The sequence below is a fragment of the Bubalus kerabau genome, chromosome 10 (assembly GCF_029407905.1).
Source record: "Bubalus kerabau isolate K-KA32 ecotype Philippines breed swamp buffalo chromosome 10, PCC_UOA_SB_1v2, whole genome shotgun sequence".
NCBI lineage: Eukaryota > Metazoa > Chordata > Mammalia > Artiodactyla > Bovidae > Bubalus > Bubalus kerabau.
The window spans coordinates 79,153,711-79,170,555 of record NC_073633.1 but is presented as its reverse complement, the minus strand read 5'-3'; the positions used below and the strand labels follow the sequence as shown (position 1 = coordinate 79,170,555).

Sequence of the window (16,845 nt, the reverse complement as noted above, 5' to 3'; positions counted from 1 at the left end):
TTAGAATCTCCACAAAAGAACCTTCTACTTTCTCAGTCCCTCCTAATTAAACTGGCTTTTCCTTAAGTACCAGCATTTCATGTAAACAAAAAACTTTTGTCTTCACTATTGGGTTTCTGTTTTAATTAATAGCATCACAGCAACATTGTCTTCTATTACTTTGGTCGCAAAGATACAGTACGTCAGTTACATTTTCAGTTACACTGCATCACTATTCTATGTAAAACCATGTAGTAAATGCCAATATGACTTAAACTTCTGGAAGGAAATCAATTTCAAAATGAGGACTTGCCTTGTTTTCCTACTCAGTTTTAAATATTTGTTATAACAGTTTCCTTTTTGGTATATTTTCTTTTATAAAGAAATGTGGAAACATACCTCAGCACCATTCTCAAAGCACAGTTTTACATGTAATATCCCTACCTGGAAAGTATATATTATTATGATCCCATTTTACAAATAAGAAAACAGAGTCAAAAAAATTCAGTAACTCACAGCTAGCAAGTGGCAAAAACCTTAGTTTGGCATCCTCCAGTTGATACTTTCTTAGCCACAATACTGTCCTTCTCCCCTGTATTGCCTGGAACCTCTCAGCATGCAAATTAAAGCCTCCCAACGATTGTGTGGTCCATCTCCCCCATCATTCTCTGCAGCTGCACCATCTTCTTCCCCCAAAATTGTTCAGATCTCACCAAATCTCAGAAGACAGGAAAAGAGACCAGCAAAAGTTCTACAGGGAAAGCAGTAAATCCAGATCTTTAGTAAATCCAGAGCTATTTTTTAAAAGCTATATCTAGAAAGGAGAGTCTATCCATGCAATTAATAATCAATATGTACTATGGATTTTAAATAGCTCTTATGTGGTTCTGAGCCTTGATACAGAATATGGTTTATGCCCCTGGTCTCTTCTGTTATCCAGACTGTTGCGCTTTTCTTACTGACTTTCTCTAATGGCTTTAATACAGACTGACTAATAAGATACTACTGAACAGGGACATTGTGGGTGGTGGCACAGGTAGAGACTAAAAGGAATGAGAGTCCAGATTTGATTGTAGGAGCTGACCTTTTTCCACCAGCTTGGCTGGCTCTTCACCTAGTGCTGACAGGTGAGGTCAGAGTCCATTGGCTCATGCAGTCTGTGGAGAACAGGCTCACTCACACTCTACCCTACCCCCATCTATTTTACCTTCTTGGACTCCAAAGGCTGGAATTTCAACATTTCTCTGACTCAGCATTTCCCAGACTCTCTTGCAGCTAGAATTCTAGATATAAATTAGATTCCTCTAATTAGATGTGATTGCATGAGATCCAGCAGACAGAAGTGAGGCAGAAACCATCTTCCCAACCTTTCTTAAGCTGTTTCTGCTAACGAGCAAGATCATTAAATGTGAGCTGATTTTTCAGCAGCATTATTCCAAGGTTCAGTCGCTAGTTTCTTGGGTACTGAGAGGCAGTTTGGGCAGTTGGCAGCAGCAACACTTTTATTCTGGCTTCCTCAGCCCTGGACAGCCACTATGGGGTATGTTTTGAGTTGCTTTTTTCAGGGGTAATCTCAGAAGGTTCCCTGGTGAGTCAGGCCTGGATTGCCCACATCTTCTTACTCCATCTCCTCTGCCATCAACAATATAACCACTCACATTTCTTGCATGCTCACTATGTGTCAGGCACTATGCTAAATGTTCTACATAAATCATTTTATTTAAGCCCCAAAATAACACACGAGGAAGGTACTCTTACTATTCCTTTGTTCCAGATGAGTTTGCTGAGGTTCAGAAAGAGAGGTAAAATCTATAGGATCAGAGCAAAGCTACCAGTTAAATGAGCAGAGCTGGAGTTAGATCCCAAGTCTGCCTGCCTCCAAAGACTGAACTCTGCCTCTTTAAAGTATTTGAGGGCCTGGGCCTATTAGCAGATTTTAATTGTTCATACATGTTATGCTGCTGAAAATACATCATTCTTTTCCCTTTAATACACTCACAGAGGCCAGCCTGTTTTGTATCAAGATTCATCCAGGTATCAGAGAAGCCTTCAATCTAACAGAAAAGTATTTGAAAAATCCAGAGGTATCATTTGGTAAAAATTGTCTAAATCACACCAAGATCATTTTTATTTTACAAGTTACAGAATTGAGATGAAAGCAGACACAACCTTTTGCCTGCCTCTGGGAGGACCAGAGCTGGGGGTGTAGGCATGAACTTACCAGGTGCTCTGTTCATAGCGAGGTTTCGGAAATGGCTGCCTTTGATCATCTCCACGGATAATCGCCCCGTTGTGGCATTGTATGACAGCCCCACCAACAGTTCTGGCGCCCCTCCATGCGACAGCGACTGCGTGGATGAAGCACTATCACTGTGAGACACTGCAGATGGGCTGAGCGGAGACTCTCCACTCTGGAGGGGAAGAACAACAAAGGATCCATTGGCCCCGGCTGTGCGCCTCTCCCATACAGAAAGCCGATATGTTTGGCGAAATTGTGGCCCCAACCTCCACTGCTGCCAAAGATTACTAAGGGCGCACTCGGTGTGAATGATAATCGGGCCTGGGGAGCGCAGTCCTGGATGGGATTCCCTGCGTTATTAGCTGACATATCTGTTTCAAGCGCTGTCTCCATTCACCCTTTCCTCTCTAAAGACAAAACGGACAAAGATGTTATTACTAGTGTAAATCAAACCCAGAAAGATACATGGAGAGCTAAGAAGACATTTACTGCAGACCCAAATTCCCTCCTGTGCAATTTGTGCTTAAATGCTTCACGTCCACCCCAGGCATGAGTTCAGCTTCTGTTTTCTGTAGCTTCTTGAGGAATGCAGCAATATAGGAGGCATTTTGCCTTCACCAGAAAAGAAATGACCCAGTGGTCATTTCTGCCACCACCCCATAGAACATTTGGCCCCCAGTTCTGCTTTTTAAGGTTGTCAGGAATACAGCAGATGCTACATTTTTTTTTTCTTCTTATGGAAATGAATTCTATTGAACATGAGCACTTTTACAACTGCTTAGTAAGGAAGTTGACACAAGGACTGTGTGTCTTAGGAACCTTAGGCACCAGCGGAGCCCACACTTTCTGTCATATATTCGTGTATTGCTTCTCCAAAGCATCTGCCCCTGTGCACCAGACACGCCGGGAGGAGGAGAGCAAAGATCAGGAGACTGACTCTCACCCAAGAAGCAGCAGTGGGAATGGGCTCTGTGGGCCAGCGAGCCAGCCTCCTAGAGCCACCACCTCCTCCATCAGAAACATGTGCATCAGTCTGTGACAAGCTAGAGGGGCAGAATAGGGTGGGTGATGGGAGGGAGGTCCAAGAGGAAGGGATTCATGTTGATGTATGATGGAAGCCAACAGGACATTGTAAAGCAACTATCCTCCAATTAAAAATAAATTTTAGAAAAAGAAACATGTGCATTGGACTCTGCTCAAATCTTTCTTCTCAAAATCTGCAATTGTTTCCTAAAATTTCTCATCAGGAACCTCAATAAATAAATGCATTGAAAGAAATCAAATATTTCTTAACATCTTAGGAAACTACCCTATTTACAAAGCCACGGGATCCCTATAGAGCCCACAGAGGTTTTCATAGAACATAATTTATAAACTTGGAGAAGGAAATAACAACCCACTCCAGTATTCTTGCCACGACAGGGGAGCCTGTTGGGCTACGATCCAAAGGGTTGCAGAGTCGGACACTACTGAAGCAATTTAGCACACGCAATTTATAAACTACAGGGCAAGGCAGTTTTAAGAGATGCGTTATAGTCCCTGCTGTCTGGATGATGATAATCCCACAAGGAGATACTTGCTTAGTTTGGGGTGAGGGCCACCCCGTCCCCTGGGCTTGTGCAGAAGTGTGCACTGTGATACCTGTCACTGCACAGCTTGCCTCTCCCCTCAAATCCTCAGCCTTATATTATAAACCCCTCAGTCTGTCACAGTGCATTGTCCGGTGCTTAGCTGATAATCACGCTCAACAAATAACAGGTAAATGGGAGGATTTTGACTTCAAGGTTCTTTCACACAGCTCATTTCCCCTACTCAGCTCTGTGCCTCCAGCACAAAGCACAGGGTCCGACACAGAGTTACAGGGGTGGGAGCATCCCTGTCTCCATGCTTTATGATGCAGGACTCCTCTGAAGTCCCATGACTTCTGTTCCCCAGGATTTAAGACACACTGTACTCTGAGTTTAGGGAAAAAAGAGGGATTTGAACAGAGACAAGAGAGGGAAGCCTGATGTGCTGCAGTTCATGAGGTCTCAGAGAGTCAGCCATGACTTAGTGACTGAACCACAACAATAAAGATGTGATCTAGTTTATGTCTTAAAGGCTCCTTCTGGTCCCCAAGCTAGAAATAGTTTACAGGGGACAAAGGTGGAATCTGGGAGATAGGAGGAGGCCATTTCAATAATCCAGCAGAGAGTCAGGCTCTGGTTGGATTTTTAATAAAAAGCCAGTAGGATTTCAGATGGAGAGAAGTCACAAATGACTTCTAAGATTTTGGACCTGAATGCAAAGCATGAGATTGTCTTTAGCCAAGATGGGAAGACTGCAGGTAAATAGATTTATTGCTGTTTAGTCGCTAAGACTTGTCTGACTCTTGCTACCCTATGGACTGCAGCCCACCAGGATCCTCTGTCCCTGGGATTTCCCAGGCAAGAATACTGGGGTGGGTTGCCATTTCCCTCTCCAGGGGATCTTCCCAACACAGAGTCCAAACCCACATCTCCTGCATTGACAGGCGGATTCTTTGCCACTGAGCAACCAGGGAAGCCCAAAATAGATTTTGTGAGGCAAAAATCAGGATTTTGAGTCTAAAGATATGAATTTTGAGACATCTATTAAAAATGTAAGTGGCTGGATCTCCCATCAGCACAGTCTGAACTCTCTGGCTCTTTTCTTCTTCCTCAGACAAGTCAAGCCCCTTCCCACCTGCTGGTGTCTACATATACCAGCCCCTCTGTCTGGAGACCCTTTCCACACGGCACCTAGGTTGGCTTCTTCGGTTCCTTGTTTTCTATGTCATACCACCACCTGAAAGATAATTTTTTGACCCTTCAAAAGAAAATACAGCCTCTGTCACTCTCTACCCTGGCTGTCTATTGTCGCCCTCCTCCACCAGATTGTAAAGCATCACCTGTTTTGTTCACCTTGCAAGGGCATTCCCTATTTTGTTCCTTCCTCTGCCTATGTGGCACCTGACATGTAGTAGGTACTCATAAACATTTTGGAATGAATGACTGATTGGCCCAACAGCCCATGATAACTACCTGATCTTTTATGTGATTTTTAGAAGGAGAGCCTCACACTGGATGATATATATATAACCCACAGGAAGAGGGAGTTACTTGTTTGTAGATATAAAAGCTGTCCTGTCTTATTTTGAAACCCAGGGACATAGAAGATGGGCATGTGGAAGAAGCCCAGTCTTATAAATGGAAGGTCTTAGAAGTGGCTGGAGTTCAGGGCTACTCTACAGCCTACTCAGGCACACTTGTTAAGAACCTCACTTTGAAAACCCCATCTCTGAGATGCATCATGAGATGTATCTCTTACATCTCTGAGATGTACACTGGGGTCAGGGCAGGGGGATGGGTGGTAGAACCACTTATCAGCTAGTGAGAAGGCCAAGAAATCTCTCGCAGTTTCCCTGTGTCCTCCTTTACTCTGCTGCTGTCATGTCCAAAAACAGATAGGGATACATCCATCAGGTTATAGGGGCTATGGGCACACACACACACAAATAAAAACCCCACTGGACCATGAAGTGCAAAGCATGGCTCACAAGAATGAGAAGGGCAAAATGGAAATTAAATTAAGGGTGTCTGAATTCACAGGCTGAATATACTACACTAAGGGCTGACAATTCCAGATCCTCCAACATAGCACGTCATTAGCAGCACCATTTAACATACTCACACTGATATTACTTCTTGGCTCCAGAACAAGAGTCACTTTCATTTCCCCATCTTGGTGCAGGTGGCTGAGATAGAAGAGCCTCTCACCCATCATTCTCTCCCGGGTCATCTTGCGGGCAGCGTACAGGCGGAAGCGGACTGCACAGGCAGCCACATCTCTGGGCTCCAGCTTGGCGAAGGTGACTTTCTCCTTGAAGATGGGGTTGGACCCTCTCTGTATGCTTGTCCTGCCCCTCTGTTTCTTACTGGGCAGCAGCACCACATGCACTTGCCAGGAGTTGACGCCACTTCGGTCCTTATCCGGGAGGCCCTGTGCTCTGACAATGGTCACTGTGAGCTTCTGGCTGGCAGCTCTATATTCAAAGATGACATCCAGGTCACCACATTTTGAGATGGGCTCTGGGACCCCAGGTGGCACCTGAAAATTGGTCCCGTCCTGTTCCTGTTGTAGACAGAGGGAAAGATTAGAAATGGAACAATGCCTAATGCATCTTGGAAAGATGGTGCCCCTCTGTGCTTCTTCAGAACCTCACACTTTTGGACTGGTAGCTTATAACCTCATACATTAGAAAGGTCTGTTTCCTGGTCTCTCCATCGGACTGGGAGTTCCTTGAGGGTACAGCACCAGACATATGGTGAGCCTTCAAAGCATATGAATACTTTTGGAATGAATGAACAAAGCTTTTACAATTTGCAAAGTGCTATCATTGAAACCAGTTGAAATACTAAGTCTAAAATTAGTTAATTATGCAACTGCCATAAGCTAACTTTTCCTTAAGTTCCCAGGAGAAATGATTCTGCCTGGGCCTTGCTCTCTGAACCAGGAGCCCCTGCAGAGAAGGATCCTAGCAGGGGTCATGGACAGGTGAGCCTTTAATAGACTGTCTATCTACATGGTGGAAAAGGTTTAAGATAGAGTTTCTCAAACATTCTAGTGGACTTGAATCATCTGGGAATTCTGATTCAGTAGGACCAGGAGTCAGGTCTGGGATTCTGCATTTCTCAGGTCGCAAGGAAGTCTCAGCTAGCCTCCAGTCACTCTTGGAGTAGGAAGGGTTTAGGAGGGCATCCCCTGCAGCCATTTAGCAAATACAACGCTGGGCTTGGGGACAGAACACCTGGGTTGAAATTAAAATTCAACATTGAATAGCTTTTTGGCCCTGACCAAAATGGTCATGCTCTCTGGACCTCAGCTGAAAAATGAGCATTAAGGTGCCCGCTTGATAGAGTGTCATTGTGAGGTTTTAATGTGCCAAATCGCTTCAGTCGTGTTTGACTCTGTATGACCCTATGGACTGTAGCCTGCCAGGCTCTTCTGTCCATGGGATTTTTCAGGCAATAATGGAGTGGGTTGCCATGTCCTCCTCCAGGGGATCTTTCTAACCCAGGAATTGAACCCACATCTCTTATGTCTCCTACACTGGCAGGCAGGTCTTTGCCACTAGCATCACCTGGGAAGCTGTGGGAAAATGCTCGGCTCAGACAAGCCTCTGTAGATATCTATTCTCATCACTGAACTGATGCTTATTTCCAATCATGGCCCCTTGGTATGAAACATCACTTTTAGACAGCAGTTCACCTCGGCCAGTCAGATTCAATGCCGTCACTGAGAAAACGGAGCTGAATCACATTTGCTATGATGAACCACCCTCGAACACACTATTACTAATGTCAACATAATTTGATTTTTTCCTCTGAAGGCATGCCTCTTACTCATGACTAAATTTTGGTCTGATTCTCACTGTAAATAAGAGTCAGTTCTTCTTTATGTAATAGAGTATCAGCTGTGCTAAGATAAAGAACTCTTTTATTTTTAGATCAATATGTACACACTGATGTTTAAAATGGGTAACAATCAGGGTCCTGCTGTAGAGCACAGGGAACTCTGCTCATGTTATACAGCAGCCTGAAAGGGAGGGAGGTTTGGGGGAGAAGAGATACATGTATATGTATGGCTGGGTCACTTTGCTGTATACCTAAAACTATTACAACATTTTTAATTGGCTATACTCCAAACTAATACAGTGTTTCAGGTTTAAAAATAAAATAAAATTTAAAAAAATAAAAATTAAATTAAGATTCTAAGAAAAAAAAAATATAATAACAGACCTCAAAAATGCATGTTCATCAACAAAACTTACCCACAGAAGTCAGGTGAAAGTGCATGATTCTCTGGAATGAGATATTGTTAGGAATCCCAAGTCTACCACATACTACCTCTAGGACACTGGGCAGTTATTTAATCCTTCCCACTTCCTGGTTTAATCAACAGTAAAATGGAGATGATACCTACTTTACAGGGTTGCTGTGAAAATTAAAGGACTTGACACCTAGTAGATGTCTAATAATTGCCCTCTCTTTTAAAACTCACATTAGTGTACCAAGAAAACTTGGGCTCCTTGTTTAAGGGAAAATTTAGGCTTCTTACATTTTTTCCTCTGAGCATGCATTCATGTGTGAGTGTTTCTATTCAGAGGTACTTAGTTTCAAGTGATAAAAGTGGTTGCTATAGAGACTTTTGAATACAACTGACTAGTGTAGATATAATATTAGAAGCGAGTCTCCAAGGAGTTATGCCAACTCAAAAATCAAGTCACAGTCTTCTGTTAAAACTCCCATCTATTTTAGCTTACCCTTGATCATCTCTACATTGCTTGCTGGACCTTAAGGAATAACAGTTAACACTCATTAAAGCCCTTCCTTACACCAGGTAGCACACTAAACCCTTTATGGACGCAAAGCCCATTCTTACACACTTCAGACCTTCTTGGCCTCTTGTTCCTTCTTCCCCTACAGGCTGGGCTCTAAGGAGCTTCTGTCTGGCACAAACCAACAAAGTCTTTCCTCCGTCCCACACAAGGTAACTCTCAACTCTCACCAAAGGCCTATTCGCTGATGTCAAGGCTTGGAAATTTACAGAATACTTCTTGGCACCCATGAATATAAACTCCAGAGTATGTGGGGGGTTCATGCCCCATGCAGTAAATTTTTCTCCCCTTGGACAGATGTCCTAGGACTAATTTCTACAGTTTCTTATAGTATAGTTGCACAAGATCAAGTCAGGAGTCACACTTAGTGGTAGACAACTGGATTATACACTCTCATACTGGCTCTCCCTTCCCTGTATCACTTCCCTTGCCCCTCACTCTTGATTCCTGGGACTGCATGTCCTAACAAAGTAAGCTGTACTTTTGGGAAATCCAGCTAAGAAGCATTATCTTTTTAGATATGCATATTAACTTTTCATTAACCTAATAAGATAGGTTTTCAATACCCTCATTTTGGGGGCGAGTGGAATAAAGCCTTAGAATGCCTAAATAACTCATTCTTTGCCCCCAAAATCATATGCCCAGCCAGAACTACCCAAGATTTGCCAGTATTAATGCTCAAAATCCAAAATCTCATATGAAACGATGGTGTCTACCTTCCTCCCCCACAAACCTGTCACCCTAACTACTTATATGCATAGTAAGTGTGTGAGATGAAGAGGAAATAAGATAGGAGATGGGAGGTGGAAACACACACTACTTTGAATTTCACATCCTTTTAAGCCTCTGCTTTTGATATTAGTTAACAGTTCCTAGCTTTGTCATCAATGTCAATGCCAAGGTAAAAATATCTAGTTAATGAGCATTTCCCCACTTATCTACCAGGCTCTGCATTCAGATAAACGTTCACTCCATCTGCAGCTTTGTGCTGAGGTCCTGGGGAAGGGTCTGAAATAATTGTCCTGAGAATCTTGAATCAGACACAGCTCCAGGCAATAGCCAGACTCTGGACGGGGACAATCCAAGCTATGGCTCATGAAAAATGGGCTTTGTGGTCCCTTCCTGGGTTGATCTGAGACCAAGATTTGTGAAGGCTGATATTTTCATAGCAAGTAATTATTTCAACACACTCTACCTATCACCAGGCAACTAAAGGCACTCCTCAGGTGGGTACTGTTAATACAGCTAATCCATCTGACCTTCCTGCAAGGTAAAAATCTCTTCATTTTTATCCCCATTTGGCAGATTTTAATTAACTTCTCAAGGCCAATCAGTTAATCAGTGGAAAGCAGAGATGAAAAGTAGGACAGCCGCCTCCCTGTGTGCTCAAAATCACCAACCACCCTCCCATCGTCGTCCCTGCCAAGCCTTGGGTCTGCAGGAAAAAGTCAATGGCCTTTTCCAGCAGAGAAGAGCAATGCTTGCAAAAACCATCAGCCTAACAGGTAGGCACACTGCATGATCGGTTTCCTTCTGAGGCAAAATAAATGATCCCTTTGGCTCTCATATCCTGGGTTTTCCTTTAAGACAGGAACACTTGGGCCACACTGGCAAAACCCATGAAGATTTAAAGATGTTTCTATCAAACTGAAAGCTTTTCTGTTTTAACAAGATACTGTTGATGTCATCTGTGTGGCCCAAAGTAAACAACCCCACAGTGTGTTCCTGATGCCAGATACAAAGGGGAAGAGAGGCTTCTTAATACAGCCAAGAGGCAAATAAATCAATTCTTAAAAGGCGAGCTAAGCCTGCAAAGTAGGCATTTACAGGAACTGCCTCCACACTGCATCTGAGGTTCTACTGTAGGAGCACCAAATTACAGTTTTTGTCTCAAAATAGATAGGAGGTTGAATGGAGCACACAGAGATGTCTGGGTATTTTTGGAGTCTGAGAACATTTAGTGCCCTCAACACCCAGTCTTCTATTGAAGCTCCATGAGGCAGGCAAACGGGAGGTTGCCTGGAGAAAGTGATTCCAAGCCCAGTGGTACGGTTATCAAGGGTACTGTCAATAGGCAGGTAAACAGTTCTGTTTTGTTTATGTGGTGAGAGAGCCAAAAAGAATCATATTTTTAAATGTTGAATGTTAGTGTGTGGGATTTGATCTGATTCTTGGCAGTAAACCAGTAGGAAGCAGACTTTTTTTAAAACAAAATGTATACGATAGAGCTTTGAGGGTCTCTATATGAAGGCTTTCTTTTAACCAGCCACAAACCACGTATCTGAGTTGCCATCCCTGGACTTCAGCAATACTCTATACAGAGTACACATATCCCTGTGTCATCTCCTTATGCTTTCTATATGTGCTCCAGTACCTTAGCAGTCAGGCTTTGAAACATAATTTTCTGTGATTTTTTTTTTCTCCTCCTTGACGAGCATTTGGTGTGTATGACAGTCCAGGTTCTAATAAGAGATTCATCCTGTTTATTTTCTCAGGCAGACTGATGCTAACAAAATCCATCTACCCTTCTCCTTCCTCTATTCACACAAATTTTTATATAACTACATGAGTTATCTCATCAACATTAATTTCAAAGTAGGTATTAGACATATTAAATATTAGAATATTTAATATCTCTTAAAGTCATGCAAGGAGATCAAACCAGTCAATCCTAAAGGAAATCAACCCTGAATATTAAATGGAAGGACTGATGCTGAAGCTCCAATACTTTGGTCCTGATGCCAAGAGCCGACTCATGGAAAAGACCCTGATGCTGGCAAAGACTGAAGGCAAAAGGAGAAGAGGGCGGCAGAGGATGAGATGAGATGGTTAGATAGTATCAGTGACTCAATGAACATGAATCTGAGCAATCCTCCAGTCATACTTCTGGATGCTCAGGCATATTTGGGAGTAAGTTTCAACTGAAAAAGAAATTAGGCAATGTATGTTTTATCAGAGATTTATCCAAAAAGCAAAGTCAATGGACAGAGAGACATGACAGACTAATGCCATCTCTTAGAACTTCAGCTCAATTTGGACCTAATAAATATGTTCATACTGTAAGATCTTCATCATAACACCTTGTATAATTTCATTTGAAGGGCCTTTGTATTTTTCATTTCCTTCCCAAATAATTCTCATTTTCAAAAATTTATAATTTAAGATTTGGTACAAAAAAATATGTAGACACCATTTAATTGAAACTATGAAGGAAATAATCCAGCCTCCCTAAAGAACTAAAAACTCCTTTATATAAAAAAAGAAGCCTGATTGTTGCTGGGTTCAATCTGCCACCAATGCTTCATTTTCCATTTTGATAGATTTCACTTATATATGAATTTTTAATGGCACACATAGGAACTGGGACTTGGTCATCTGAATAAAAAATACATTTCCATTAAAGGCTGTTTAGGTATTTGTTTTTCAAAGCAATGCTTCCTTTTTGGAAAAATTTTCTTCTTGAAGGGTGGGGAGAAAGGGAGGAGAAGCATAGGGAGGGGAAGGGGAACAACGAACCAGGGAGCTGACAATATTCAAGCAAGGAAAAACAAACAACTTGCCTCTGGACTCCACACAGAGGAGCTGTCAGTAGCATAGGAATCTTCGAATCCCCGGTTATTAAAAGCTGTCTCCATCTCCAGGCTGCCCTCTGTGGACTGCCGGCTGAGGCTGTGGACCACGCTGGTCTCTCCAGGAGATACACCATGGTGCCTGGTGTCCCCCAGCTCACAAGTGGACTGTGAGTGGGCAGAGATGGGATCATCTTCACCATAAGACAGATTCTCAGAATAAATCAGTTGGCTGGCTCCATCCAAGCCTAAATTTGCAAAAAGGAAATTCTTTCAAATGTACTATCATGTTTCATCTTTTTGTCTAGAGAAAATGGGCAATAGCAACTACCCCAATCAAGTTTGCTAAAACAAAACTCATTAAATAACATCTGCTGAAACACACTCTCATCTATAAGGTGGATAAACTTGGCCCATAAAATCAAAAGCCATTAGTTCATTATATAGGATACAAGAAGACTGAATGCTTTATGCTAATATGAGCATATTTAGGATGTACATTATGTTAGAAGGATAAAATAAGTCCAACTCTTCACAACTCCATGAACTATAACCCACTAGCCTCCTCTGTCCATGGAATTTTCCAGGCAAGAATCCTGGAGTGGGTTGTCATTTCCTCCTCCAGGGGATCTTCTGAACCCAGTGATCAAATCCACATCTCTTGTATCTCTTGCATTGGCAGGCAGATTCTTTACCACTAATGCCGCTAGTGCCACCTGGGAAGCCCCTGGATTCAGAGGATCTGGGTTTAAAATCCAAGTTCTGCATTAAGAACTTGAACAATTGTTGAACTGTCTTAACCTTTGTTTCCTTGTCTATGTGTGTTTGCTTACTCAATCATGTTCGACTGTTTGTAACCCCATGGACCATAGCCCACCAGGCTCCTCTGTCCATGGAATTCTCCAGGCAAGAATACTGGAATGGGTTGCCATTTCCTCCTCCAGGGGATCTTCCCACCCAGGGATTGAACCCAAGTCTCCTGAATCTCCTGCATTGCAAGCAGGTTCTTTAACCACTGAGTCATTGGGAAAACCCGTCAGAAATTCACTGTGGACGTGTGAAATAATATCTGCCTAGCAACCACCAGCCTTTCCATAAATATTAGCTTTGCTTACCTGTCTGGTCTCATCCAGCCCAGCAAAGCCCACTCAGTACTACCACCAAACTTGTAGACATCTGTGGTCTCATCGGCCATGAAAACACCAGCTGTATGTTTTTATTCACAGCAGTCTTCAAGCCCTCGCTCCTCTCCTTTCCTTCTTGTCCATCCGAAGTCCTGACAACTCCCAAATCTTCCCTGACTCATTTAGACTCAGAGTCTTTCTCAGCCCTTAGTGTCATTCTCTTCTCTCTTAGTGCTCCCTTACCCTGTTCATCCCCTTCCTCTTCCTTGACAACCAGGTTACCCTCAGATAATAAGGAAAAACTGCCAGGGTCTTCCTGTTCTTCCTAAGCAATAACACTAAATTGCCTCCCACATCCAGAAAGTAGCCAAGGATGTCTTTTCTCTTTGGCCTCTACTCTTCCACAGTGTCCCCCACTCCCAGGATGATGGAAAATTAGCGATATAGACAGGATTCGTGAGGATGACAAACTCAGCTCTTATTTACACGCTGTATAATAGCAGTTGTTCCCACCATTGGTCTAAAAATCTGAGCTAGAACATAAGGTCCTCGAAGCTGCTAAGCAACATCCATATACTGCAGACTTGTCCATGAAAACAACAGTTGCGTATTTTTGTTCACAGCGGTCTTCAAGCCCTTCCTCCTCTCCTTTCCTTCCTGTCCATCCAAAGTCCCGACAACTCCTGAATCTTCTCTGCCTCCTTCAGACTCTAAGTGGGTTTTATTAAATCTCAAGTAGCTTTCAAGACTACGCAGATAACAGATACTTGAAACAGCCAGATGTGTAGCAATATGGAGCAATGTGGACAGTGGTTTAGCAGACAATATTTGATCCACCTACAATAAACACACAAACTTAAAAACACATCATCACCCTCTGCAGACCAGATATACAAATCTTTGGGAAGACGTGGTTTTCAGGGCACAAAATCCAACCCCTCATTTGGGATTTTGCCAAATCATGGCAAGCCATTGAGAAGTTCTCCATCTGCCTTGTTTTTCTTAATAATTCACTTCAGGCTTCTTGGAAACACTCTCAAAGGATACCTAAAATCTTGACATTCATACTTTCAGTTATTTGGCAAACACACACACACACACACACACACACAAAAGACCCAGAAAATGACAGAACAAGGGTATTCCATTTGCAAAACCCTATAACAGAAAGTGGAATTTTCTTCTCAGGCTCTAATTAGCCCATCCATTCCTCACATACACGAACACTAAAATGTCCTATTAAACAGTGGGTCATCCATCAACGTGTGTAGCGCCCAGCAGGATCTCAGCACAAAATCTAACTCTGCCAAGAAATTACCCCCATAAAATTGTCTCATGACTTCAACTCCTACAGTGATAATACTTAGATCAGTAATAAGGGAATTTTCAAAAGCTACATTAAAGCATTAAAAAGCTATTCGTAACTGAAAAACGTAAGAACTATATTAATGTAACAAACCATTTTCCTTGACAGACAAGCAAGGAATGAATTAGAAAGGCAAATCTGGGGGACAAGTCAAGTTGCAAGGAGGGGGAAGGGTTATTCACTGTTACATAAAGCATCTTCACACGCTTTAAATTAAAGAAGCTCATGTCACCTTAAACACATACAGAAAAGTCATCGCCTGTTGTCGAGAAATGTATCCTGGCTTCTTAGAAATTACAGAGCATAATTGTGTCACATCAACCATATTTATTTTATGAGAGGAAATTTTTTAGTCCATATCCCACTTTGATGGAGTATAAATCTATTATCCTTTTATGCTTTCTTTTCTACTACAAGACCCTTCCCTCCATCACCCATACTTTGGCCTACCATTCGTGATGGTCAATTTTACGTGTCAGCTTGGCTAGAGGCCTCAATTATTCAATCAAATGCTAATTTAGGAGTTGCTGTGAAGGCATTTTGTAAATATAATTAAAGTTGACTTTCAGTAGAGGGGATTATCCTACATAATCAGTCCCTTGAAAGGCCTTAAGAGGAGAACTGAGGCATTCCCGGAGGAGAAGCAATTTCATCTAGAGACTGAAGCTTCAGTTCCTTCCTGAGTTTCAGCCTCTCCTTCTGAACAGTGGATTTCAGAGCTCCCACAATCACATAAGCCAATTCTTTGCAATAAATCTCTTAAAACACACACACACACACACACGGGATAACTGACTTGTTTTAAGTGACACCAAGAAGGTAATGATTAGCTACTATGAAACATTTTAAGAACTAAATATTTCACAAACAAAAATAAGGCTTTGCTCAAAACAAACAAAAAGTCCAATAAGTGGGCTATTATTCTGTAGCCCATCTTACATTCATAGAGACCTCATGCACAGCTCCTGATTCAGATCACTTAGGACAAGCCCTCTTTGACATTAGCAGGAATACAGTGACAACTAATTCACAATAACACTAAATCAGATATGTGAGACAAGAGAGAACTTAGCTGGAATATGATGAAGGTTTTAAGTGGGTTTAGACCTTGAATTTCACTGGTTCTACATTCTCAATGCACCCTTTAAGTGAAAGAATTGTCTACAATTAAATTTGATCTTGGGGCTTCCCAGGTGGTACTAGTAGTAAAGAACCCATCTGCCAATGCAGGAGACATAAGAGATGAGGGTTCTATTCCTGGGTGGGGAAGATCCCCTGGAGGAGGGCATGGCAATCCATTCCAGTATTCTTGCCTGGAGAATCCTAAGGACTGAGGAGCCTGGTGGCCTACAGTCCATAGGATTGCAAAGAGTCAGACACAACTGAAGCAACTTAGCATGCATGCATGCAAATTTGATCTTAGAAAAACATGTTTAAGGTAGAGAGGAAAATAGCTAAATAGAGAATACGAGTTAAAAAAATTCTCTCTGGGGTGCATGCTTAATCTTTTCATTATTCTTTACTGCTGACACAAATTCAATGATCTAAAAATGAACAAAAAGAAATGACACAGAAAAAAATCATGCAATAAAAATTACATTAACATTTCCATGGCATTTGATAACCTAAAATTTAGCATGCAGTTAATCATTCTTATGAAAACTCCTGCTGATTTTCTTCAAAATGTACAGGTAATTCATTCAGTGTAGTAGACTCATTCCACCCTCCGGTAAAGAAAAATGTAGCCTTTCTATCACCATCTGTCAAAAAACTCAGAATCACACCAGTTACGACAAAAGTTGCTGCTAATTCCAGGAAGGTTGAGGGCTAGAGTGTTTGTCAGAATTCTCAGAACAGTGTGTTTGTATAAATCAAAATCTAGACACTTAGGCCTCTGGGAAATGGGGCCATTAGCTTTAGAATTAAACAAGCTACTCATAGGGGATCAACTGCGATTAACTTTCATTAGCTAACATTTGCCCTCTCAGTGGAGAGAGAAGAGTGCTGTGATGTAACAGCAGAGAAAAACCAAACAGGAGAGAGGGTGAGGAGATTACAGAGGGCCTCTGGCAACTGTTACTATTCTTTGGTTACATTGAGTGTTTATCTCTTGGCTTACGTGGGCTAAAAAGACGAGCAATAAAATGCTATGTGGCCCAGTAAATAAATAA

General features: G+C 42.2%; 1 protein-coding gene across 3 annotated transcripts in view; it reads right to left on the bottom strand.

Annotated features, from left to right (window-relative positions):
- Positions 1-16,845, bottom strand: part of SYT16 (synaptotagmin 16) — a 330,623-nt gene that overhangs the window by 49,434 nt on the left and 264,344 nt on the right. For 2 of the 3 annotated variants that reach the window (XM_055538272.1, XM_055538274.1), the window contains 3 exons: positions 12,176-12,432; positions 5,909-6,349; positions 2,201-2,390 (listed from right to left, as the gene is read on the bottom strand). In XM_055538272.1, coding sequence (XP_055394247.1) covers positions 2,201-2,390; positions 5,909-6,349; positions 12,176-12,432 — 888 coding nt within the window. Of the gene's footprint in view, positions 1-148; positions 731-2,200; positions 2,391-5,908; positions 6,350-12,175; positions 12,433-16,845 lie in introns of those variants that run through there. The other variant, XM_055538275.1, reaches the window with a different exon arrangement.